This window comes from Patiria miniata, unplaced genomic scaffold (assembly GCF_015706575.1).
Source record: "Patiria miniata isolate m_02_andy unplaced genomic scaffold, ASM1570657v1 HiC_scaffold_7, whole genome shotgun sequence".
Taxonomy (NCBI): Eukaryota; Metazoa; Echinodermata; class Asteroidea; order Valvatida; family Asterinidae; genus Patiria; species Patiria miniata.
In genome coordinates this window covers 4,978,207-5,004,675 of record NW_024037074.1, presented here as the reverse complement: position 1 = coordinate 5,004,675, position 26,469 = coordinate 4,978,207, and the positions used below count along the sequence as shown (strand labels likewise).

Genomic DNA, 26,469 nt, shown 5'->3' with positions numbered 1-26,469 from the left:
AAATTTAATTTAACAGACATTTAAAGATGAATTAAAGATTCCGCCCCCCCCCCCCCAAAGGAACTAAATCCGAATATTTAATTTCCCGAAAGCTATGGCATGTGAGGAAATGTACATTTTGTTTAACCTTGGTTGAAACAACAGGAGGGCGCTATTTGATTTGGTTAAACTCTGTTGGCGTTACCCAAACGAATTACAAATGTACATGTACAGTCGAACCCTGATAAGAAGAGCACTGTTAATACATGTACATGTACAACGTCATGCTTATAACAAGCGAAATGTTAGGTCACAAGTCTTTGGTTTTCTTTGTTTTCCTTTGTTTTCCAATACTGTTAATTGGTCGAGTCCCAAGGACCTTGTTATAAAGGTGTTCGACTGTACATTGTAGCGCCCTCTTCGTGTGTCTCATAAAAAGGCTAATATTGTGGTTTGGGACTGCATACAATTTTGGTTGAATTCTGGGAAGGAGAATGGGCCGCTCACCATGAGCATCGCTGTCACCGGTGTCAGCATCGCTATCTACAACCTCGTACATGGCCACGGTGCCACCAATCGCGCTGGTAACCAGAAGCAATGGCTTCCCGAGTGGCGTGTCGGATGCCTTGATAAACCTAGCCAAACCAGTCGAAACAAGTAGGAGCAGAATTTTAAATTAAGTCAACACGAGCCAATCACTCGAAGTACATGTACATAAGTCATCCAATCAAGTCACAAGCTACCCAATGTGGCAAAATGCCGTTTGATTTTCCTTAGTATTCTTCATCCCCTGTTAAACTTATGCATTGAGATGAACATTTCTTAGGAACACATTTTGTGCAACATAATTTCTACTCCAGTCTGAAATGTATTATGACGTCCCTTTTTGGTTATTTTTTTTGAAAAGTGCACTTCTTCGGCTGTTTCGGAGTAGGCCCATACACTGAAAAATTGCCTGGGTTAATTTTACCCAAGAAACGGTGAAAACTGCAACTACCCTAAATTGGGTTGTTCTATAACCAATTGTTTGGGTTAGAATTTCTGTTAAATTCAACCAAAAGTTGTAGCCATACAAGACCATATTAAATTTGGTCTTGTATGACCACAATTTTTTGTTGAATTTAACAGAAATTATAATTGGATAAAAGAACAACCTAATTTGGGGTAGTTGCAGTTTTCACCCTTAATTTCTTGGGTAAATTATACCCGGGAAATTTTTCAGTGTACATGCTCCGAAACAGCTCTTGTTTTCGTTAAAGTTTTTTTTTTTACTCTCTCCCCCTCCCTTAATTGATTGTTTTCCTTTTTCCAGACTCCTTTCCATAGGTTTTGTACACGTTTTCTTCCACCCACATATACACTTCGAGACTTTCGTGAATCCGATCGACTTCAGACTGGGCACACACTTGGGCTACCGCCTGAAGATGTAGGCCGAAGATTTTCGTCGTGATAAAGTAATCAGGTGTCAGTGAGGTTCTTGTGTCTGCCTCACACTCATCATGTCTCTTGGAAATTCGCATTAGAATAAAAACCCAAAAGGCATCCAAATACCCATGAAAATGGAAAAACGATAAAGAATTGAAAACTAGAGGTTCGCGTTTGTTGTTACAAACGCAGAGTGGTCGGGTAGACAACCATTTCATTAGACATTGTCTAATTAAGTTATGAATATGTTTATGTCAGAAACAACGGACCAAGAACTTCAACATTTCCAGTTCCAATTATTTTTCACAAAAAGAATGCGTCTTTTAAGGTATGATAAATTTCAGTTAACAGTTTGAGTACAAGTTATTTCCGGTTTGATGGCGTCATCAGTCAAAACAGGGAAGGGAGGACACTTGTTTATCATTAAGTAAAAATAATGCATGGAAATATGGAAATTAAGTGTATGTAATAATAACAGCTAACTTCCAGTTTGATGACGTCACAGTATTTAGAAGCAAAAGGTCAATATTAAGTGTAACAGATGTCATTGGGGGGGGGGGGCAAAAAACAAAGTCATGAGACAAGGATCAAATGATGACTTTAAAAATAAAATGGTCATTGTTGAATTCTCCCTACAGTAATTTCCGGTCTGATGACGTCATGATTATGAAACCTTGCAAATTCATTTGTGGTTGCTCACGGGATATATAGGGGCAATTATATCATAAAAATTTGATTAAGGGTTTTAACATTTTAAAAGATTAAACTGTTTTCCATGTGCCGCTGGAGGGCGCCCTTTCTTGGATGACGTCAAAATAATGTTTTTGTGATTGGCATTCCTCACTTAACACTTCAATAATGTATTTGTCTGTACGAAAATGCTTCCGTTTTAGAGTTAGATTCAGTTTCTATTGCACTCCCGGTAACACCGGAAGTAAAGGTCAAGCAGTTTTGTGCCCGGGAATAAGAAATGTTGCTCAAGGCACCGTCTACAACCTCACGAAAAAACGAACACGATACCCTATTTAGTTCAAGAGATATAGGTCAAAGTATTTTGTCAAATCGTGCAATCAAATCGCTTGTAATTTGATACCTGATGACGTTTTGATGACGTAACAACAGTTATAACATCTTCGTAACATGGTACAGGTTCACAGTAGGTTTTATGATCATACCGTAAACCGTTTGGAAGAAATTGTGCTTTGTTTCGATTTCAGGCTAATGTCTTCATTTTGAATTCACCTAAATTTGACCTTCCGGTAGACCCGGAAGTAAAGGTCAAGCGAGTTCACGTACACAACAAAAAATGTTTATCAATTTATGGTTTATCTGATTACAAGGTTGGAGCATAATTGATCATTTTGTTGCAGAGTTATAGATAAAAGAAGATCGTCATTTTTTCAACGAAAATCGCTTGTAATTTGACACCCGATGACGTCATAGTGACGTCAGTGTAATATGCACCACCCGGAATGAGGGTCAATATATGTTCAAAGGTACAAGTTCATATCATATACCGTTTAGGAGAAAACCCGCGGAAACGTGCTATGCAGAAAAAAAAGAAAGAAAGAAATAAAGATTAATCGCAACAAATCCAAAGAGTGGTCGGGTTGTACCCGACCACTCAATAAGGTTAAATGAGACAGAAAGGTGTATTTTCAAGAATTACATTTTAAAAAAATGCACTGCATGGCCCGCATGAACCCAGCTGGCCCGGTCCGAATGTTGTGCACATGCGGACATTATTGCCAGTATAATGATTGTGGGGGTCAGAGCGGGGGGGCATTCTTCTTATTTTTTTTGTAATTTCTATGAAAACAAAATTGAGTCAGAGCACCACCTTTGGATCCGCGTCTGTCGGACCTAACCAGCATTAGCAACTTTTGGAACCACAACTAAACAAAAAGAACAATTTAAAGTACCTGAGGTCCTCTGGGTCCAGGTTCCCGATTTTCCTCCCGTCGTAGAGGTCGGAGAAGGCCCCCCGCGACTCCCCGAACCGATGGATGGACTGAAAGACCGGCACGATTGAGTCGCTCTCGAAAGCGTAGACCATGAGGGCGCACGTCCGCTCGTTACCGACGAACAGTACGCGCTTGCCGTTGATCTCTCCCAGCTCCACGGCTTCGGGTTCTGTACCCTGATGTACAAAGTCAATGCAGAAAAGAAAGGTTGATACACACATATTTCAAATTTTAAATAATCAATGTGAATTCAAGAGTTGCATGTGCAATGTGTACTCGTATCAATTAAATGCCAAGAATAAAAAGAAAAGTCAGGTTTTACTGTCACGGATAGAGTCAAAAATTCACACTTAATCGGTCTGTTGCAGCGTCATAACTATTAAGCTAACCTTGTTATCAGACCGCTTGTCGAAGGTGTCTGTCGGCGAGTCACTAGCCGGATCGCGACTGAGGTAGTCGGCGTTGAACAGCTCCGGGTAGGCCCCCGCGTGCCGACGTGCGATCTCGTCTCCGCTGTCGTACACCAACGAGAAGTCGTCGGCACGGAATATGGACACGCTGCGGCCGCCGTAGAAGTACAGCCTGTCAAACTCGCTGGTGTTCTGCGGGTTGCGGCCGTCGACCGTGCTGAACTGTAGCCGTCCTAAAAATTGAAAAATTCCTGGATTATTAAACAACCAGACAACACTAAGTGGTCCATTTTCTAAGAGTAATTCTGTGGCAAGTTTGGAATTGAAGTGTTTCAATCATTTCTGCCTGTTTTATAAAGTAGGCCACACCATAGAAAAAAAAACAAGAGATTCAAATGACCTTTTTGACAAATTGAAATCTTTCTGTGATTATTCCTTTTAAAAAAAAAAAATTTGTAGAAAGATCGAACATTGGTGTAGTTTCCACAAACTTCTACCTACCACTTACCTAACTTCTCCTTGTCAGCGAGGGCGCTTCGCACTTCGCTGGGAACCTGGTCAGACAGCTGATTCTCTGCCACAGAATTGAAAATTGAGTCCCTCTTTATTTTTGAATAATCAGCCGCAATTAAGGCCTAGGGCCTACAGCAAACATGTTCGTTGGATAGTGTGCAGCCGCAAAATACCGATTCGCAGCGCAAAACTGTCCCTGAATCAATGCGCATGTTTACTAATCGACTCTGTCCTTTTACCCATGGAGGAATACAATATTTTAATCCTTCGTGTTTCGCCCACAACTGCCCTGGCTATTTTCATCTCACAACTACCCTATAGCTAGTGTTGAGTCCCAGGTGAAAATTCCTGTTGAAACCAGTTGAACTGGAAATTGGTGACCGGTTTTGAATCGGAATAACTGATTTTGAACTGGTTTAACTGGTTCAAAACCAACCATTTTTTCAAAGTAGGTTTAACCAATTCAAAGCCAGTCACCAATTTCAAGTTCACATTGTACCAGTTGATAAACCAGTTGAAACCAGTTCAACCGGTTTGAACTTGAAACCAGTTCAACCGGTTTCAACTGGATCGAACTATCATATGAGATGTAGAATTGCAGCAAACTATCCTGCTCAAGGACTCATAAAACTATATGCACTTATTACCACAGAAACGCATTCCCAGATGGTGATCGTAGAAGACCTTTCAGTAATTTCAAAACATTGAGAATGCATTGTGCGATTTTTTTTTTTAAATAAAAGTTACCCTTTACAAAATCATTCCCTCTCTGGCTTTCTTCCCACTCTTCATTTCCCGCCTGGAGTTCCATGTCGTCGCCCTCGTTGGCCGTGACGATATACTCGACACCGCCCATCTCCATGAACGCGATAGTGTCCGGCTGGTAGATGCTGTAGATGTCGTAGGACTCCAAGTTGATCCCTGGAAGCAAAATATTATAAATTTACAGTGTGGATTGCAGTTGCCATACCGTGCTAGTCATGTGGTAATGCCAAAAATACCTAGGTGCTGATTTATGTGTCCCAGAGATTTATATGTCTAGGTATGTACTGGTGTGGCTCCAACGCCCGTGTACATAATGAGGACTGAATATACTGCACGCAGGCAAGACAAAACTTAAAGTTATGACGAAATACTGTAATTTATCGTATTCCGTTTGTCGTTTTGATCCAAGGCTAACTAAGAACAACAATGTAATGTTGACGCACGGTCTTACGCTGGCGAAGGTCAAAACCCAGTATTGAGATCTGTCAGTCTTTCCCCATTTTGTTTTTTTACCAAAATCGGTAAAGGTCCCTGCAAGTCCATCACAATTCCTCCTCTCACAATGTTAGTCTTGTGTTAAAGGCATCCATTTGTTATTGTTCATCCACTGTTACTTGTGACTGGACTTGTGATTCTTGTGACTGGACTTGTAATGGACCCTGACCAAAATCAGTCCTATAGACCATTATCATGTTGCGGCCATTTGGATTTTCCCTTACAAATCAACGTAACCAAAGCGAGGCTGGAAGGGAAAATAGTCTGGTTCCTTTTGGCACAAAACATCATTATTCAGTACTGTTATAGGATACAGAGGGAACATGACTGAAATGGTGGCATCATGATAAAAGTCTATAATGTCACTCTTTGCCAAACTGTCATTCACTAGATATGGAGTACAATGATGGACCGACATGACAATATATATACACATGTATATATATTTTAAAATCCTTCTTTGAAATTGCTTCGGTTTAATGTTCCTTCACACTTGAAAAAAAAACGAGTTTATTCCCGATGTTGGTCAAACTACCAAGTGCCTAAATCCTTTGACAAATTCTTCCCAAAAGTTGGTAAGTTATGCTGATCCTAATTAACTTTTGAAATGGATGTTTTTGCGTGTTAATTTCGGCAAATAAAAATTCCATTATATTTTACTGCATGCAGTTTTAGAAATATCTCTTAGCAGACAGGTCTTTTAATTACCTGAGTCTTTATCGCTTGCATCAAGCAGGTAGTTTTTCCAGGACTTGAAGCCGAAAGGGTAGATATCCACGATCGTTTCTGATATCAGATCCACCACAGCCACCGCGTTATTTTCCTGCATGAAATTATTTACTATATATGTCAGTGTAGAATGTCTTTTGACACGTCGGATATATGCTGCAACTCTTATTCGAAGAGTGCTGGTCGAAAACGGCCAGCACGGTGTCCTCTTTTAAAAAATTGAGATTCTGGATGCTCTGTGGTGTGATCTGAGGCAATTTCTGACCACTTTTTAGGGGCCGTTCACAATTATCAACATTTTCACAAGTGTACAAAGAGTACGCTTTTTCAAGACCCCCCCCCCCCTAAAAGTGTACGAACAAAATGTTGATTTTTTTCACACAAGTCTATCACTTGCATGTGATTTAAAGGGTTTTTGTAACTTTTGATAACGCTTGATCAACTACTTCGTCGAACAGCTTTTCACGTCTGCATTCCGCCACAATCTCTAGCCCTCACACACAACATCTGCTCGTTTGCGTTGAATATTCACAAACACAAAAGCATTTACAAACTCCATGTATTTGTTGGTCGGATTCTTGTGGACAATACATCCTTGTCGAATGAGGAATTTCAACAATTGATCATACAAGTCAACAGCGCGGCTAGAATATTTATTGTCCGCCATTGCTAGTGCGTCGACTGCCGGTGTTGTTCGACAGGTGTAGCGTGAATATCCGACTCAATGAAATGTGGACTCATTGGTAGTAGTGCGCACGCGTGAGTACGATACTATGCTATTTTTAGGATCGTTTGGGGAGAGTGACCTGTCACGTGCGAGGGATTAACCAATAAAAGGGGTCCGATTTTCATAGGAGTCGGATTTTAATGTGACACCGGCCGTTAAAAACACGCAGTGGATACGGACTATACATGTACATACAGTACATTTTCATGTACGTGTGTAGGACAATGCCGCGCATGCTGTACACAATACGTTCATGGCATGCAATGCGGGGGCCTGGCGTGGGGCGCCATCGGCATCGGTTGCGGCTGTCGCGACGGGCGAGAAAACAGATCGACGTTTAAAAAAAAAAAGCGTACGGCGGCCATTAACCCCCCCCCCCCCCCCAGCGTACGGTTTGTACGCTCGTGAAAATGTTGATAATTGTGAACGGCCCCTTAACCAATTTTTTGTTGAGGAAAAGATGGTGGTGTACGCAGTGCCTGCCTTTTTTGCGACGTCACTTTAAAAAAAATGTGTTCGTGGTTTTTTGGGGGAGGGGGTGGGGGGAATAGCCCCCGTTGTCCCCCCCCCCCCCCCCGATCCGCCCTTGCCAGTCCCCGGCACAGAATTACGCCACTGAAAAAGTGTGTGTATCTCTGGGCAACATTCCATCATAATTCCCGCCTCTTAATACCTAACCCCGACCCCAGTGCAATGTTTAGATCCAGGCCAAACAAACAATCACAAGAAAACCCAAGTCAAAACTGTAAATTGTTCAACGGGATGATTTACCTGCAGGCATATGTAGGCTTTCGTGTCCTGCTTGTTGATGGTGATATACTCCGGCTCCAGGGACTGTGAGAAGTTGTTGGCGCTTCGGCCCAATTCTCCCCTGTACGGCCATCTCACTCCACGCCGAACGTATTCATCCGCTCTAAAAACGGTGAAACATTCAGGAGAAAGCATTCAGGACGCTTCTTAATTATTTCAAGCCGCTGTTATTCATGTAATAATGGAATATTTAATTTGTATTTCTGGTTTGTTTTTCTATTTCTACCCACAGCCTTTACAAGTAGTTTACACAGCACTGCTTATTGAAACTCCATGCAAATTGTCGAACCACCCAATATATTAAGATAACTATTTTATCAATCAAAGGTCGATGACTGTTGTAGCCGCTGCTCTATGAGATTCGAACCAACAAGGTAAGACAGCAAGCCCAATGGTTTACATCAGAGGTCGTTGGTTCGAGTCCCATTTGAGCGAGCGCGAATTTCTTCCCACAAGCTTGTCTTCTTCGAAAGCACTGCGTATATACGGTGCAATCGAGCTTGTATTACGAAAGTCCCAAGTAATAATAATTTTGGGAGCTAACCATCTTTATTTGCAGCTGAGAAGCTGAATTGCGAAGAACGCAGCTACAACGTGGCCGAGCCGGATGCATGTAAGATAGGCAGCCGCCATACTACCCATGTCTGACCAGTCACGGAGCACAGCCAGGTCTATAGGCCCTAAGTGTTGATTTTTGCGGAGGGAGGAAAACCGGAGAGCCCGGAGAAAAACCCTCGTGGCACACAATTGAATCAACGAACAACTCTACTCACATATGGTCCGAGCTGGAAATCAAACCCGGGCCACAGTTGTGAGAGGCGAGCGCTTTAAGTACAAGCCGTCAATGCCATGCATTGTGCAAGCTATTACTCGTAATAATCGTCATGGAGAATGAGTTGATCGCCACAATTCCACAGCAATTGAGCAGTGAATTGCTGACCTGATTGTTCTAACGACATAAGGTAAACTGGTAAAACTTAAAACCTTAAAGCGTTGACGTAGGACATTCATTGTAAAAGTAAGACTAGGCTTGCTGGTCGAGCTGAATCTGAAAGTCGCAATTTAGGACTATTTTACATGAAGGCTCAATATAGTCAGTGACTCGGTCAGTCATCAAAGAACATTAAAAAAAAATTATCACCCACCGATCGTTAAACGACTTGAAGTCAAGACTGACGGCATCCGGAACGGCCGTATCGAGGTTGTCGAGATGGATGATCGACACCGTGCCTTCGTTGTCGACGATGTAGCCCGCGTCCTCGTACGGCTCGCCCTCGTTCGCCACTACGATCGTCCTGCAGTCGTGGGTGAACTTCAACATGTCCGGTCGACTGCCAACTTCATGCGGATGGCAAAAGGAAGAAAGATAATTACTTCGGAAATCAGAGCTAAAAGACGATTGAAATTAGGCATCTGGACGCAGTGCACGGGCTCTGAAATATTATGTGAATGTTTGCGATTCATTCATTCATTCATTCATTCATTCATTCATTCATTCATTCATTCATTCATTCATTCATTCATTCATTTCATTTCAGTTTTATTGTAAAAAAAAAAAATGGTGACCAAAGAAAAAGTACAAGGACTAAAAATATTTGGTTTACAGTAATAATTAATATTTACAATGATTGCTAAGCATTACATACATGCAAACAGAAAAGCTTGAACAGATAAAAAACAATAACAGTGACTCACATTACAGATAAAATTTGAGTAATTAAAATAGAATAAGATAGGAGGAACAATTACATGTATATGAACACCTAAAAACCACAACTACTGAGAATTAATTAATCTGATCATAGTGGGGACAGGAGATTGTTTATATCTCTGAGTATAGATACGAGGCATGGTAAGGTGGTTGGAGTTCCTGAGATTTAGTTTGGTGAGAGAGAGTCTTAGGTTGGGAAGCATGTGACGGTGTTTTTCAGAGGTATGCAAGTTTTTGGCAAATTGAGTGGTGAGGTCAACACGTCTGTCTGAAAGCGATCTGATACCCCGTGTTGGTTTCCTGAGTTGATTTTTCGTAATGACATATAGGATCATTTGATCTTCATGCATTTATAACGCCAGTCAAAATCCAAAGACGAATTAATGTTCAAAACTTAACCTGGTGAAGTTTCAGTTCAGTGGGTAAATGATGTTAAAGCGCAAATCAATAGCTTTCCAATGATACCAAATTTATTTCTGTGGCTTAATTTAATCCAAAGACCTCATTTTGAGAAAAACGGCTTTGAAAAAAAAATGTGCATTGCGCCGTCAACGGCAGTGAAAAACGTTGTTTTAGCTTTTCCAGTTTTGGGAGTATTTTCCCCCAACAAAGATGTACAGTGTGAATCTTGGATGCCTTGGCTACTCAAAAATACAAAATACCAAAAAACGACCTGGACATGATTTTTCACGTACTTCAGGCGTCGATTACTCAAAACAAGATTCTGGGGGACATTTCCCATTTTGCCACAGCGGGTAACATTTTTACTATAAGTGACCACCTGGGGTAAGCAGTAGCACCTTCGGATTGTGTGCGCACGAAATGTACGTACATGTACATTATAAGAGCAAGCGGCCTACTCACGACACAATGAAGTGAGTTCCTTCCTTTTTGGGGAGGGGGGGGGGGTGGGTGAAGAAGAAATGGCTTGCGACGAGCGAAAACTCACCGGAGATGTTCGCCACGAGCTGAAGCTGGCCAGATTGCCGGTCGTAGCGACGGTACAGCTGGACGGTACCGGGCTGGCCGTCCAGCGCCACCCCGACGAGCCCTCCACAGTACTCCACGTCGTTGCCCTTCGACGGCAGGCGGGCGTGGTGGAGCACGGTTGGAGCTGTTACATCGGTGAAGTCCAACACGTGCATGTACTTGTCGCCTTGGGTGGGGAAAAAAAGAAGAAAACGGAGAGAACATTTGGGTCAAGTAAACCGTGAACCACTGACACATTGAATTGAAGACTATAGACATGCAGCCGACGAGCCAAGTTCAAATGTATCGTCTTTAAAGATGTACTCCCGGTGATTTTTCGAGTTTCTCTCAAAATTTACAATACAGTCAACACTCGACGATTTAGGAAGTTTATCGTCGGTTCGCAATGGGCTTAATTTGGTTCAGTCGGCGACAGTTTCAGTTAGTTTTTTTTACCAAAACAAGAGGTCAAATGTAAACACTATTAGAATTTCTACCGATTTCAATGGATTTCATTTGCTGTGTAAATTATCCGCAGGTCTACTTATGACGCGGAACGTAAAATTTACAATCGACAGTCGACACTTTAATAGTAGGGAAGTTTATACCTTCTGTCCGCACTGGACTTAATTTGGCTAAAGTCGACAACAGTTTCAGTTAGTTTTTTTACCCCCCCCAAAAAAAGGTCCAATGTGAACACTATTATAGTTGCACTGGTTTCAATCGAGAAAGGCAATTATGCATCCTTGAATTTGAAGAAGAAAAAAAAAACAGTTAGGCACCGCAAATCGGAAGTAAGGCACGACAAAATGATTCACCCACCATGAGTAATGTTTTCGTTGTGCATGTGTTGAGTTACCTGTACTTTTTTATTACTCATAGAAGGGTAACATTAACGAAACGTGGCATGTTGATTGCTTTGCCGGCAGGTCCTCCGTGCCAACAATAGAAAAATCCAAGGGTGACAAAATTGCTCTGACTCTGTTGAACTCACGGTCTATATTCTAAGCGGAAGCACAATCAAAACTTGTCCTGCCCACTAAACTTCACTGTAAATCTGAAATACGTCATGGAAAAATATACGCCTACATTGAATCTAAAAAAAAATACATCATGTATGTCATTTGCTCTAAACTCCTTCAGTCGACTCTCGATATTACGAGTTCATGCAGTAACGACGAGATTCTGGTTCAGAAAAGCATAGTCCCGACCTAAGCGTGCACATTCCTATGAGGGATAAAACTAGCTTAATACGAGCATCGGTAAAATGGTAATTCGGCTCAGACGAGAGCTTTTTCGACCCCCTTGCGTGCAAATGCGTATTTATTTATTTATTTATTTATGGACTTGCGTTACTCGAACTAAACTCAAAATGAACACTCATCAAACTGAAACAACCAATCTCCATTTGGGTTCAGGAGTCCTTAATATTTTATCTAAAAATTAACACATTGTATGTTATTTATATTTTATATTTAATTTAGTATTTGCAGTTTTATGTAAATTAATAAATACATTGCAAGAAAATGTTCATTGAAATATTTGGATTGTTTCCTATGGCGTGTCAAACGTTGCAAAATTCAATGTTTCACAATATATATGTTTGATGTTCAATATGTGTTTGTTATCTTTTACATTTATGTGCGATGTTCAATATAAGTGTGCGATGTTTTTCATTATGTGCGCGATGCTTAATATATTTGTGCGATGTTTTACAATATATGTGCGATGTTCAATATATGTGTGCGATGTTTTACATTTATATGCGATTTTCAATTTATATGTGCGATGTTTGACCTTATATATGTGCGATGTTTTCAATATTATGTTCGATTTTTTGCATTTAATGTGCGATGTTTTTCGATACAATTGTGTGTGATGTTTTACAATATATTTGCGATATTCTCAAATATGTGAGCAATGATTTACACATATGTTTGACATTTCCAGCTACATGTATTTGTATTCGATGTTTCATCGGTATGTTTGCATTCGATCTTTTGCAATATGCATTTGATGTTTCACTTTTCATTCGATGTTTCGTTAAGAGTCAAAGTCTGGTTACTAGACCGCGAAAGTCTGACTATTTTGCCTAAGGTCAGTGTATGAGACGTCAGGGGATCGCGTAAAGTGATTAGAACCAGACCTAAACGGTATAAACCGGAATTGTGGGTAATTCTTTAAGCATACGCAATGCGTTCATCCAGGGGGAAATTTCTCCATGGTTCATCATTGTTTGGGCAGTACCCCCAGCTGTGCCTGTACTACCCATAGTGTTGTGTGCATCATCTATGCATTGAGGAGTGCATGACACATGGTCTGAGCTCCAAGGCCGATGTCTACCTGTCCCGTTTAATGATCCAGTTACCTGATAATTTGTTAGCATAAGCTGATAGGCGACAAACAGAGTTACGTAATTCATTGGCTTATGTGGCACACGATGGAAGTAGTGTGACATTTGGGCCTAAGATAGATATTTTTTTTAAAACTTGACCATATTAATATTCAGTGCAAGTTTAGTGAAGTACCAATTTAGACTTATTCTCAAGTTGCACTCTTTTTTATAGTACAAAATGTCGAATATCCGATCGAGTGTTGTAAATTCGAGTCGGGAGTGGCACCGAGAGGGATTAAATCCATGATATAATACGGCCGATTCCGACTACAGCTACAACCACAAAAAAAGTTAATAATGTCTGAAAAATCTCATTATTAAGATTGCTTACATCATATCACATGGCAAGGGGCTCTGTGCTTATCGGCAAAATGGGTGCGTTTTGGGCGAGCACTGTGTTCGGGTACAAACCCCAGTCCGTTTGCTATTTTTGTAATATTTTCCCGTCCAAAACAGTAGCTGAACCCGTTATCGGCTGCCTCATCAGACCTCGGCGCGGGTGTGCGGGGCGCAACGCACGGCACTTACGTGCACTCTGATCAGCGAACCGCGCCTGTCACCACCGGCCGGGCACTATCTCATCTCGGCCTCAGAGCGTGGCCCTTCCCGACCCGATTGCACTGCGGATTTGAAGGAATTTCAAAGAGGGTTTCAAAAGGGCTTGCCAGTGCGTCGATTTTTTTCGGGGCAGGATTCTTTTTCATTCCCCTTTCGTAAGGTGAAAAACCAACCGGCGCCGTACCGGTTGCAGTTTCACCGTAATTCTCGAATAAACAGCCCACCGAGTGTTGTATAAACAAGACAAGCAGAGTCACAGAATTCGTTGTCCGCGAGAGCTTCCTTGCTCTGTGCCGGTGAGAGACTGAGGTAATTTTTTGGCAAAAGATGTTTTCTTTTTAAAACTTCACGGATTAATATTAAGTGGAAGGAGTGAAGTATACATATTTAGACTTCTTCTTAAGTTACACTCTCAGTCATTTTTAGTACACAAGGGCAAAACGTCAAAATGTCGAATATCTGAGTGTTGTAAATTCGAGCCGGGAGGATTACGGTTGCGCCGAGAGGGATTGAGACCTTTACGGCAGACAAAGAAAAGAAAATCATTAGGCTTATGCCTGCAAAATTTCTTTAAATCGATTGGTTAAACATAGAAGAATATGACATCCAAACTTCAATTTTTATAGGCGCCCCGAATTGCGAAAAATTCGAAACAGTTTCAGCCCAACTCATTTCACATCGAGCCTACATCCAGGTACTTGAACACCCATTTCTCATCGCGGATAGAACAGATTTCCGGCTTTGGAATGAATTTGGTCCGTCATTTAATGACAGCAATTTTAATTTGTTGTTAAAACATTTTCACGAAAGGCGGAACTAAAAAAAAATGTATAACTATAAGCGCCTTGAGAAAATCGGTGCATTGGTAAAACCGATTAATTTTATGATGAGACGGAGATTCGGCTCTTTTTCAACATTCACTGCCATTGAGTGAAACCATGGTGAAACGAAAACCATTAATTCAGTCAGACAATTTTGTTCCATCGCTAATTTCAGAAATGTCCAGATTCGATAGATGGGTTAAGGCACATCTAAAGTATAATTTATTAGCGCCCCGAATAATTCGGTATCGAAACAGTCTCAGTCCAACTAATTTCATATTGAGGTTAAAATCCAGGCAAAACAATTTTTTTTACATACATCGTTCATCAGAATAACGGATTTCCAGCTTTGAAATGAATGTGTTCCATCTTTAATGAGACAATTTCGGGGTTTTTTTTGTTAAATCATCTTACGAAAGGGGAAAGAAATAGAATCCTGCCCCGAAAAAATCGACGCTTTGGCAAGCCCTTTTGAAATTCCTTCAAATCCACAGTGTAATCGGGTCGGGAAGGGCAACGTTCTGAGGCCGAGGGCCCAGAGATGAGAGTGCCCGGCCCGTGCTGACAGGCGCGGTCCGCTGATCAGAGTGCACGTACGTGCCGTTCGTTGCGCCCCGCACACCGCCGAGGTCTGATGAGGCAGCCGCGGCCGATAACGGGTTCAGCTACTGTTTTGGACGGGAAAATATTGCAAAAATAGCAAACGGACTGGGGTTTGTACCCGAACAGAGTGCTCGCCCAAAAACGCACCCATTTTGCCGATAAGCACAGAGCCCCTTGCTAATGATGTAAGCAATCATAATGATGAAATTTTTCAGACATATGAACTTTTTTGTGGTTGTAGTCAGTATCGGCCGTATTATATCATGGCCTTTATAATCCCTCTGGCAGTGCCGCTCCCGGCTCGAACTTACAACAGTCAATCGGATATTCGACATTTTGTACTACAAAAAAGAGTGCAACTTGAGAATAAGTCTAAATTGGTACTTCACTAAACTTGCACTGAATATTAATATTGTAAAGTTTTAAAAAAAATATCTACTCATGATCTGCGGCCCAAAGGTCACACAACTTCCATTGTGTGCCACATAAGCCAATGAATTACGTAACTCCGTTTGTCGCCTATCAGCTTATGCTAACAAATTATCATGTAACTGGATCATTAAACGGGACAGGTGGACATCGGCCTTGGAGCTCAGCCCCCTAGCCCCCCCCCCCGTAGAACCGCGCCTGGTCTAGTAACCAGACTTTGACTCTTAACGAAACATCGAATGAAATGTGAAACATCAAATGCATATTGCAAAAGATCGAATGCAAACATACCGATGAAACATCGAATACAAATAACTGGAAATGTCAAACATATTTGTAAAACATTGCTCACATATTTGAGAATATCGCAAATATATTGTAAAACATCACAATTGTATCGAAAAACATCGCACATTTAATGCAAAACATCGAACATAACATTGAAAACATCGCACATATATTATGTATAAGGTCAAACATCGCACATATAAATTGAAAATCGCATATAAATGTAAAACATCGCACACATATATTAAACATCGCACACATAATGAAAAACATCGCACACTTATGTTGAACATCGCACATAAATGTAAAAGATAACAAACACATATTGAACATCCAACATATATATTGTAAAACATTGAATATTGCAACGTTTGACACGCCATAGTTTCCATGGCAATATTACATTTTTCAAAGTAAAGTATAGTTGCCATAAAACGTTAACCAGTAATACATTACTTCTCACTCAGATTCAAGACGTTTGGGATGTAACTAGATATACATACATATAATGTCCTTTTACCAATAATTAAAAAATTGAAGTACGAAAAAATCACAATATTAATATTACATATTTAATATAACCTTGTTAACAATTCAGAACACAATATCAAACTGTTTGATAGAATCATATGACATTTCGAGGAAAAAGCTGAGATAATTGCGGTAATAGACAGATAGAACCAGTGTTTCTGTGGGGAAAACACGCAAAACAAGTGCAAGAAAGTGGAGCTTCTGAACCCAAAAGAGCAAAGAAATAGGGGAAAAAGCAAAGGTGGCTGATGAGGTGGTGATGGGTTAAGTTTCATGGGCAAAACAGTTGCCTTTTCTCCGGTCACAGGTGGCATCGAGAATGACGCGACGCCAAACGATTGCGCGCTATTTACATGTACGCCGAAGAACTGTCCACCAATTACCGCCAGTTATTCACGCGCTCAGCGTGTGACGTAATCGTAAACAACCACAGGGATCTTCTCAAAATTCTGTCCACGGATCACAAAAAAGGTGTGTGTTCTTTCAGCAAAACGAAAACAATTCACACACATCTTTATGTGATTCGTTTTCGATTTACTGAAAAAGAACACTGAACTTTTTTGCGATCCGTGGACAGAACCTGAAAACGGTGGTTGTGTTTAAAACTCCGTAACTTAAAAAGTACATATGTGATTTGAATGATTTTTGTACGAAAAGAAAGCTTATGAATTGGGTTTTTATATCCTAGATTTTGAAAGTGCTGCATGCAGAACTTCAGTAAAACAATGGTCCCGACATTTGGGTTTTTTTTTTACTCACCCTGTATAAGAACATCGACTGCTCACACTTGATACTCGTGCATTCCACGTGGGTATCATGTGCGGTGCATTCCAATATTGACAAAGTTATCAGCGTCTCAGTATTATATCAGTAATTTCTCGGACTATTTGCACGAGTAGCTCCCTATTATCATGGTTAATGACCCTTGAATGGTTTAACTTGAATGGTTTGACCGTTTCGACCCCTGGCCCCATCTACTAGGGCATTATTTAACTGATGCCCATCGATGATTCAAATCGTGTAAATACCATGTTTACAAGATTAAAGGGTGAGTCAAAAGAAAGTGATCGAGTTAGAAAAAATAAATACGTGACTCGCTCTATTTTATAAAAATGACCTTATACAAATATTGAATGCTTCGAGTGGTGTTGTAAAACTAGCCTCCCGAGGTGATCCATGGACATTCTTTTTTCCCGAGGCGAAGCCGAGGGAAAATAGAATGCTCCATGGATCACCGAGGGAGGCTAGTTTTACTTCACCACGAGATAAAGCATTCAATATTTGTTTTATAACACTTCACCTACAGATTCTGCTTGGTTATAATATTTTAAATTATTTAAATCTGAACACAGTTGAAATAAACTTCAATTTCAATACAAAATTGGTGGAAAATGTACTTTCTCTTCCAAACTACCCCTTCGCGAGATGTTTGAACCCAACTCTGTGGCGCACTCTCTTTGGAACAAAACGCGCTGCGTGCAACGCGCACACCAGCATGCATTTGCACACAAATGCCGCGCCGTGGAAATAGTACTTTAGTTGCTAATGGTATCGTACTTTGGTTGCTACGGGTATAGTACTTTTGGCCGTGCACAGAAAGATAGCAAAAATAGAAAGTATCATGTGACTCGCTCTCGGCCAATAAAGACACAGAATCTGCGGGTGAGGTGTTATAGAAGATTATGTAATCGACTAATAACTTACAATTTCACGTATAGTTTGCGTACTCTATTCACAAGATTTATATCAAACAATCTACTGATTATTCACCAATGGGAATTGATGTATACATTGGTCCATAGAATGAACAAAAACTTGCAAAGGAACCCAGACAAAAATCACTATCATCATTTCACAAAAAAGACTGGATGTGTTCCTCATGATATAAAACTTAACATTTGACAGTTAAAATAATGTTTCGGTCTTGACTCAAAATTAGTATTAAAATCTCATTGTATTTGAATGCCTGTGTGTAATCTCTTGTTTTCACTCACTGAATAGCTTCAAAACATTTAACATTCCATGGACAGCTGTAAACATGGGTTTCGGGAAACATGCATAACTTCTGGTAGCATGGATCAGTATCAGTAATTTTGTTTTCGTATAAGTGGAAGAACATGCTCATTTAATACATGCTTCATTGGTTTATCAAAAATAACTGTTTTTAAAGGGAGAAATCATTAGGGCCTAATCCAGGTCACTTTCTTTTTGACTCACCAGGCGCGGATCTAGAGGGGGAGGGGGGGGTCGAAACACCCCCAGCTCTGACTCAATTGTTTATTCTCATAAAAATATATTTAAAAAAATTTGAAACACCCCCCCCCCCCGACACCCAAAAAGTAGTATGACAATTATACCGGTAATATTGTCCACCTGTGTACAACATTTGGACTGAGCCAGTTGGGGTACGGGGTATTTGTACACTATTCTGTGTTCATCGTCGGATTTGATAAGGGCTCGAGCCCCTCCCCCCCCCCCTCCCCACAAGCAAAGTGTCCGGGATGAAAAAAAAAAACCTGTCTACATTTCAGCATTGATTTACAGATGAAACCTAACCCCCTGCCAAAATTACTGGATCCGCCCCTGCTCACCCTGTCGAATGGAATCACAAGCTAAAAGCAAAGTTGGTGCTTTACTCCAACATGTACTTGCAATGCACTGCAAACCAGCGCCATTTGAAAACCTTGGAGACTGTGATCGAAACTGCTATGATAATGATCTATAAAACATCTATATCTGCGGTTATACGGATCGGTTCACATAAACGGTAAGACCTCTAGTGAGGTACCTTAGTGAAAAAAATCGTGACACAGTGGACAAAAGCACCATTTTTTCACCAAAGCATCTCCATGGTATACCTTTTCGAAAAAAAGATGGACGCAAAAAAATGGATGATGGGAAGGGCATGTATGACGCCATTATGACGTCATCAGCTAACTATTACATGAAAAAATACAAATTGATAATAATCTTCAGAACTGCAAGCATCTCAACAACAAATTTGGTATCAAATTAAAGGGGACAACAAGATCTTTCATTTGAGTGGTATGTCATTGGGATGGAATATAGTTGAGGGTGATTTTGTGGGTCAAAAAACCTTTTTGGTCAAAATTAAGACCCGTTTTTCGGCTTAAATCATGGATTTTGGGTAGTCACTTTGACACCTTGTTTTAACATGCAAACAGTATGTGGTATTGTGAGATGTTGGTTTTTAAGTCAGAGGGAAATGCTAACATTCAATGCCAAAAGAGTTTTTGTAATTGATTATTAGTATCTTAAATGTTTAAACTTGTTCCAAAGATAAGCGGAAAAGTGAGGTACCTTATAGTGATAAAATCGTGACACGGGTGGACAAAAGCACCATTTTCACACCAAAGTATCTCCATTGTTTACCTTTTTCGAAAACAAGGTAGGATACAAACATTGGATGATGGGAAGGGCCATTTATTACATCATTATGACGTCATCGGCTAATTATTACACACTTACCCATTAAAATTGAGATATTAGTTAGGAATAAGCCATGGATCGTTTTTTTACATTTAATATACGTTTCTGAGATCAAGGAAATCAGTGCAGTTGCCAATTTTGTTCTTAGTTCTTTAAAAGATATAAATACAAATAGTTTGATGAAATGAGGGATGTTTTCTAATTTAATGTATTAAATTAAACATGTATGTACATGTACATTTGACCCTCGCTCCTATCCCCTGTTGTGATCAATGATTCGTTAAAATGCAATGTCTTACGTCATGATTATCTCATAAATGTTACCTCAGGAATGATGCCACGAGGCATTATTTTCCACAAAAGTTTCTACTGTCCCTTCGGCTCCGTATTCTACATCAACTGGCAATGCATTTATTGCCCTAAACCCTTCAACATTAGCCAGGAATTGAGCATATACTTCTCCGGCGCTACAATTTGAACCTTTTTGTGGACAACGTAGTTTTTCTGGTGTAGTTTGCATGCAGATAATGCAAGCAGTCCAATCCATGATGACTGTCCTGAAATACAATAGTAACACTTCACATAAGCAATAAAAAGGTAGAATGTTCAAACCAATTATACGTTCCAATGTTGCAAAATAATACGTTTTGTGGAAGTTTCTAAACTTGCAAAGGTATATTTTACGCAATATGAATTATATCTACAATTTCTACAAAGACTTCTGTTCAGTTTTACCAAAATCTCTAATAATTAATAAACAAGACTACAGATGAAGATTTTTTAAAGATCATTTATTTGCACGATCTCAGTCGCAATCCAGCTTAGTGGAAACAAGAAAGGATAAACTACTCACACAGTGGACCTTCAGAGATGCTCTGCTCGTGTCACACAGAAGATGATGTCTAATGGATACTTCAATAGGATAGACGGTCCATCAACGACAAGGATGGTGCATTTAATCGAGAAACACACTTGTGCTTGTGCATCATGGATAATTGTTTGCCTTTTTAACGTCCCAAACTAAAAACCAGTGTTGTAGTCGAGACCGGATAGTCCGAGACCGAGACCAAGACCGAGACCTGAAGATTCGAGACCGAGACCGAGACCGAGACCAGCCCCTTCAAGGCGGACCGAGACCGAGACCAATATGGTCCGAGACCAAGACCGAGACCGAGACCGCTGATAATAAATAACAATAGTCGAAATAAAAAAAACAAGACACGTTATTATAGTTGAAAAATGTAACCTTTCTATTCACAAAGAATAGACCAATATTTTGACCAGTGGCAATGTTGACAAATTGATACATGACACCTTACTTGAGCAAAAAATTAAAGATCCATATCTGGCACATTCTGGCTACCACCTCGCAACCTGTGGGTCTACATGTACAAGTCCACATTCTATGACAAAAATTTAAAAATTAATTCAACATTTTCTAGCTCCCATTTTTTAAAATCAAGTATACAAGTTTTGTTAGAAGTTAAGTCCTAAATTTATTTTAGGAAAAAAAGGGCAATGTAAACTTAAAATTACATCTTTAAATATCCGTTAGAAGTCATAGCTGAAACCAAGGGGTGACTGTGGAGTTTAGGATCCGAGTTCCTATAACAGATGAAACATCTACCTTTAACTTTTTACTTTTGTCGCGATTGGGTGCAGACAACATGTCAAAGCCCATATTTCTTAAGTGTAACTACTTTTTGCTCAAGTAAGGTGTCATGTATCAATTTGTCAACATTGCCACTGGTCAAAATATTGGTCTATTCTTTGTGAATAGAAAGGTTACATTTTTCAACTATAATAACGTGTCTTGTTTTTTTTATTTCGACTATTGTTATTTATTATCAGCGGTCTCGGTCTCGGTCTCGGTCTCGGACCATATTGGTCTCGGTCTCGGTCCGCCTTGAAGGGGCTGGTCTCGGTCTCGGTCTCGGTCTCGAATCTTCAGGTCTCGGTCTTGGTCTCGGTCTCGGACTATCCGGTCTCGACTACAACACTGCCAAATACATCTTTATGTTTATGATCGGTAGGTGGCAGGTTTGGGGCTAGGCAAGGATTTATCTACTGAGTTTTTATGAGAAAAAACTTGCAAAGGGTTACACATGAATAGCTTTTTTATTTAAACGAAACTACACTGGAACTAGTTTCAATGGAAGCCCGTCCCACTCCTATTAGGTTGGCATGTGTGTGAACCGTGATATTTGTTAACGTTGAGTACAGAATGATAGCAATGTCAATGAAACTTTCCAATGAAAAGAAACACCTTCAGGGGAAAGGTATGAACTTTGCCCCTATTGAAAGATCGAATGAAAAAAATCGTGGCAAGCATAATCAACTTTGCCACCATTGTCATGGCCGAGGTTATTTTTTTCGGGTCAAAGCTTCCATGGCGGAAATATCATAGACATGTCATGATTTTAGATACATTGAGAGAAATATCGATTCTGCACTGCCTGAAAATTTAGAAAATACCTCCTCCTGATATTTTACAGTGTTACTTTGTGCTAGACGTTCGAAGCGCCGCGCTTAGCCGCGCCAAAACTAGAAACGAACAAACCGAAGGAGATATTTTTAGAGCAAGCATAATGTATAGCGCAGCGGTGCAATTTCAACGTCGTAGAACACTGCTGGCTGGAACACATAATTGCCCGGGAGTAGGGGGTGCTGAAGCATATAAATAAACCTTCGGATAAATAAACCTTCAGACTGATGAACCTTCGGATTAATGAACCTTCGGACTATTTCATCAAATGTTCGGATTAACGAACCTTATTTCATGTTCGGACTAACGAACCCTTCTTATGGAAATTTTGTGCATTTGAACTATCGAACCTTCGGACTAAAGAACCTTCGGACTATTGGACCTTCGGACTATCGGGCGGCCCCCGTTTGTAATACATTGTTAAAAGACGTACCATCACCATTTCCGGCCACTCTGTGAATCTATTTCAGGTTACCACGTTCCTTTCTTTCTGGCTCCTAACCCATACCTCATTACCCGTAATATACAACACATATAAGAATGTTACGTCTTCCAGCTAAAGTAAATGGTCAAAACAAATGGATGTGGTAAAGACCAAATTCAAGGAGCCGCACAATTTCACACAATTTATTTTCTGCGTGACAAATACCGTCATTGTTGCACTTTTGTCCATAATCAAAAATGCTGAGATTTTTCAAGAAAATTTGAAAATAGTGACGTCAATGCAACAGCAAATCAGCTTATTGTTACTTAAATGTCATTGATTATATCACTCTTCAATTCCCTGACCCTCAAAATGTCAAATTAATGACTTGGAATCTCATCACAAAGCTTCACGACCTTATTTTCTACAATTAATTACTGTACGAGATCGGTATTATATTGTGGCGTCATTATTACGTCATAAAGTACCCTTCCTGTCATCTGATTTTTTTGCATCTATACCCTATTTTTGATCGTAACACATTGGCAAAGCTTTGGTGAAAAAATGGTGCTTTTAAATACCATGTAACGATCCTTAGCATTGTTGTTACTAATGTAGCTCGCTATAAGATGCCTCACTTTTCCGCTTATCTTTGGAACAAGTTTAAACATATTTATGATACAAATAATCAATTACAAAAACTCTTTTGGCATAGAATTTGAACTTTTCTCTCGAACTTAAAAACAACATCTCACAATACCACATACTGTTTGCATGTTCGTCTTTTTTTCGAAAAGGTAACCATGGAGATGCTTTGGTGAAAACAATTGTGCTTTTGTCCACTGTGTCACGATTTTTTCACTAAGGTACCTCACTATAAAGGCTCGAGCCCCTCCTCCGTCCCCTCCTCTCATTGATTTTACAGAGGCCAAGTGTCCGGGATAAAAAAAAAAACCTGTCTACATTTAAGCATTGATTTACAGATGAAACCTACCCCCTGCAAAAATTCCTGGATCCGCCCCTGCTCACCCTGTCGAATGGAATCACAAGCTGAAGCAAAGTTGATGCTTTACACCAACATGTACTTGCAATGCACTGCAAACCAGCGCCTTTTGAAAACCTTGGAGACTCTTACAAAAAACCAAAATGTTAACAGATATAATAATTACCGGTAATGGGGAGGGAGACTTTCCCATAGACTTGTGCACACAAATTTTCCGACTTAAATTTGCCCTGACCCGATATTCCCTGGTCCTTTTTCCACGAATTTCGGTATATTTACTAATTAGATCACGAGCAACAAATATAACCTAATTGCGACAGCAAAATTTTGCCTCTAAAGGGGGGTGCGCCATTAGGAAGACAGTTGTGTGTCTCCTTAAAAGTCGGTGTCTCCTTATTATTGAAGAAATTACGATAACGTGTCTCCCTAATAGTATATTTAGTAATGTAGGCCTAACTGTGATCGAAACTGCTATAATCTATATCATTCTGTGGTTATACGGATCGGTTCACATAAATGGTATGACCTCGGCCTGTTGCCGTGTTTACTATTTTACTCTTTTCAAATTTGAAAGGAGATTATTTGCCATTTTGCTGATCAGGCTGTGAGAGTCAGTATTCAGAGGGTGTGCGATGACGGATATAGGCCCTGGGTTACTGCTTCAATCTTTTATCAATTTCACAATGTTTCAATTTGAACGGTTTTATTTTAGTATTTTATCAGATGAGGTGCAATCTGGTGTGCGTTGAGTACAACTGTAAAGGATTTGGGTGGGTTAATACGTTCCTTTTGGAGGCTGCCTCCTTTTTTTATTTCGTTTGTTTTTAAATCGCACCAGCGACCGCAGTTATCAGGAAAAGCATGAAACAAGTGCAAATTGATGTCTCATGGCTTTTATACATTTCAGCTGAGGAGTAGAAATTTTCTGCAAATATGCTGCAATGTAAAATTCATGTCATTGACCCTTTTTGATTGCGTTGGGCAAGGCAACTTACAGCCCAATATCGAATTTCCTTAACGCAAAATTCCACCCGATATGATATAAGCCTAATTGCTTTTTTATTGCGTGCACATTTTAAGCTATTTTAATTTCAATTAATTTTCTCATAACTGATTACTTCGTGTGTATAATAGGTGTTTTTCAAAATCTCTCATGTGAATGATGTATAGGGACCTATCCGTCTTATTGTTGATATTATGAAATTAGTTGAAAGCCCGACCTCCAAGGTAAATATAACTGCGCAGATGCGAGGTGCGCGTCCTTGCTTGTTAACCTTCTCAAGGGCATGTAGTAACAATGCTTGCACTAGTCATCAGTGCATATATTTTCGTGTAACATAAACAGTGTGGCACAAGCAACCTATTATTTTAACCCAAAACTAACCAACTATCAATCTTAACTGACATCAGTGCTGTTTTGAATGACAATATATGTCAAGATGACTTTTTTTGCTGAGGGCTACCATTTTAAGTCTGTGTCCGTACTAGTGTTTTACGCATGGTGCGGGGAAATAATAAAAAGATTAAGAAAAAAGCGATTGAAAAAAAACAAAGAGGTCAACTGGACAAGTAAAAATTGGGCAAGATTTCTGCTCCTGCAGCAATAAAAGTCCCCCGTTGTTAACATAAATGCAACCACGAAATTATCAACAACAAAAACTAAAAAGGACTTTAAAAAAGAACAAGTTTTAAACCCAATTATGCAGACTTCTAGCCTCGCGCCAAACCGAATGATTCCTACGATGGGCCACATAATAGGGGAGATATTTAGGGGAATTGTGCCTTTGGTGATACAAGCATGGCATTTGGAACACATTAAGAGTATGTTTGACTTAAGAAAGATATAGCTATAGGGCCATCGCAGATTTGTCCTTTGAAAAAAATATAGGTAGAATTAAATGTCATTTTCAAATATTCCAAAATGGCTGCCATTGCTTGTTATTCTATACCCTATATGTTTCCAAAGGACAAGTCTGCGATGGCCTTACAGCCAAATATATTTCTCATGGCTATACTCTGACTTGTGTGCCAAATGCCATGCCTGTATCCTCAAAGGCACAATCCCATTTGAATTAAGTTCGACGTTTAAAAAGTGACCACAAACGGGTACGCACAAATCTCGAATAGATCACAAATGTTATTTGTATACTTTCAGATCGACGCGACTCAAGGACGCCAGGCTGTAAACGGGTGTAACTTACCAACAGTGTAGACCGTAGAACGCTCCGGGTCGTACGCACTCTGCTCAGACGCACCGGTATCAAGGTCGAACAGCCCCGCACCGTCCGACGCATAATCGTACGGCAGGTAGACCGAGGAGAGCTCGCGCAGGGATATGACGGCCTCGCTGCCGCGTACCAGCACACAGAGCCCCAGGAGCGCCCGTAAAACCGTGAATGCAAACCGCTGCATGTTGACGCCTCGGCAGACCTCTCTGAAATGCCTCTCAACTTGAGTGCGGTGGAGATTTATGATAACTCCCTACGCTGCTTTTAAATCCAGGTGATGACATTGACAGGCCTATACCCGATAGCATGGATTTAAAGCAGACGTGCACGCATGCTTGTATCAATATACATGTAGCAACATAACGACCGCCATAAAACGTTACATGTATCAGTCAGCGGATACTGGAGGCGCGATGTTAGCCTTGCATGACGGAATAGTTCCGTTAAAGTTGTGCGGTATCGACACCAAATATTGATTTGACCACCTATTATCGAAATATTCTATTTTCATTAATTTGATGCATAGAAATTCTTCGCAACAAGTGAATTTAAAGACTAATTCAATGAGCATGTTGACGGTATTTTTAACGGTAAATTCCTGCGCTTATCGTGCAGATTTGATATTATCTACAAACTTTTTTTAATCACTGATGAAGAATAATTTTTCCAACAGTTTTTTTTTCAGGTATTTATTTTATAATTTTCTTTATAGTGACAATTTTTTTTTTTCAAATAATTGATGTTTAGATGTTTAGAA

General features: G+C 40.1%; 1 protein-coding gene across 1 annotated transcript in view; it reads right to left on the bottom strand.

The window, feature by feature from the left end:
- Positions 1 to 26,135, bottom strand: part of LOC119744441 — a 45,958-nt gene extending 19,823 nt beyond the window's left edge. The window contains exons 1-10 of the mRNA XM_038220369.1: positions 25,686 to 26,135; positions 10,478 to 10,684; positions 8,963 to 9,155; positions 7,779 to 7,920; positions 6,260 to 6,374; positions 5,039 to 5,212; positions 4,287 to 4,352; positions 3,758 to 4,011; positions 3,327 to 3,544; positions 487 to 614 (exon numbers count right to left, since the gene is read on the bottom strand). Coding sequence (XP_038076297.1) covers positions 487 to 614; positions 3,327 to 3,544; positions 3,758 to 4,011; positions 4,287 to 4,352; positions 5,039 to 5,212; positions 6,260 to 6,374; positions 7,779 to 7,920; positions 8,963 to 9,155; positions 10,478 to 10,684; positions 25,686 to 25,896 — 1,708 coding nt within the window. The 5' untranslated portion in view covers positions 25,897 to 26,135. The remainder of the gene's footprint in view (positions 1 to 486; positions 615 to 3,326; positions 3,545 to 3,757; positions 4,012 to 4,286; positions 4,353 to 5,038; positions 5,213 to 6,259; positions 6,375 to 7,778; positions 7,921 to 8,962; positions 9,156 to 10,477; positions 10,685 to 25,685) is intronic.
- Positions 26,136 to 26,469: the final 334 nt, after the last annotated feature.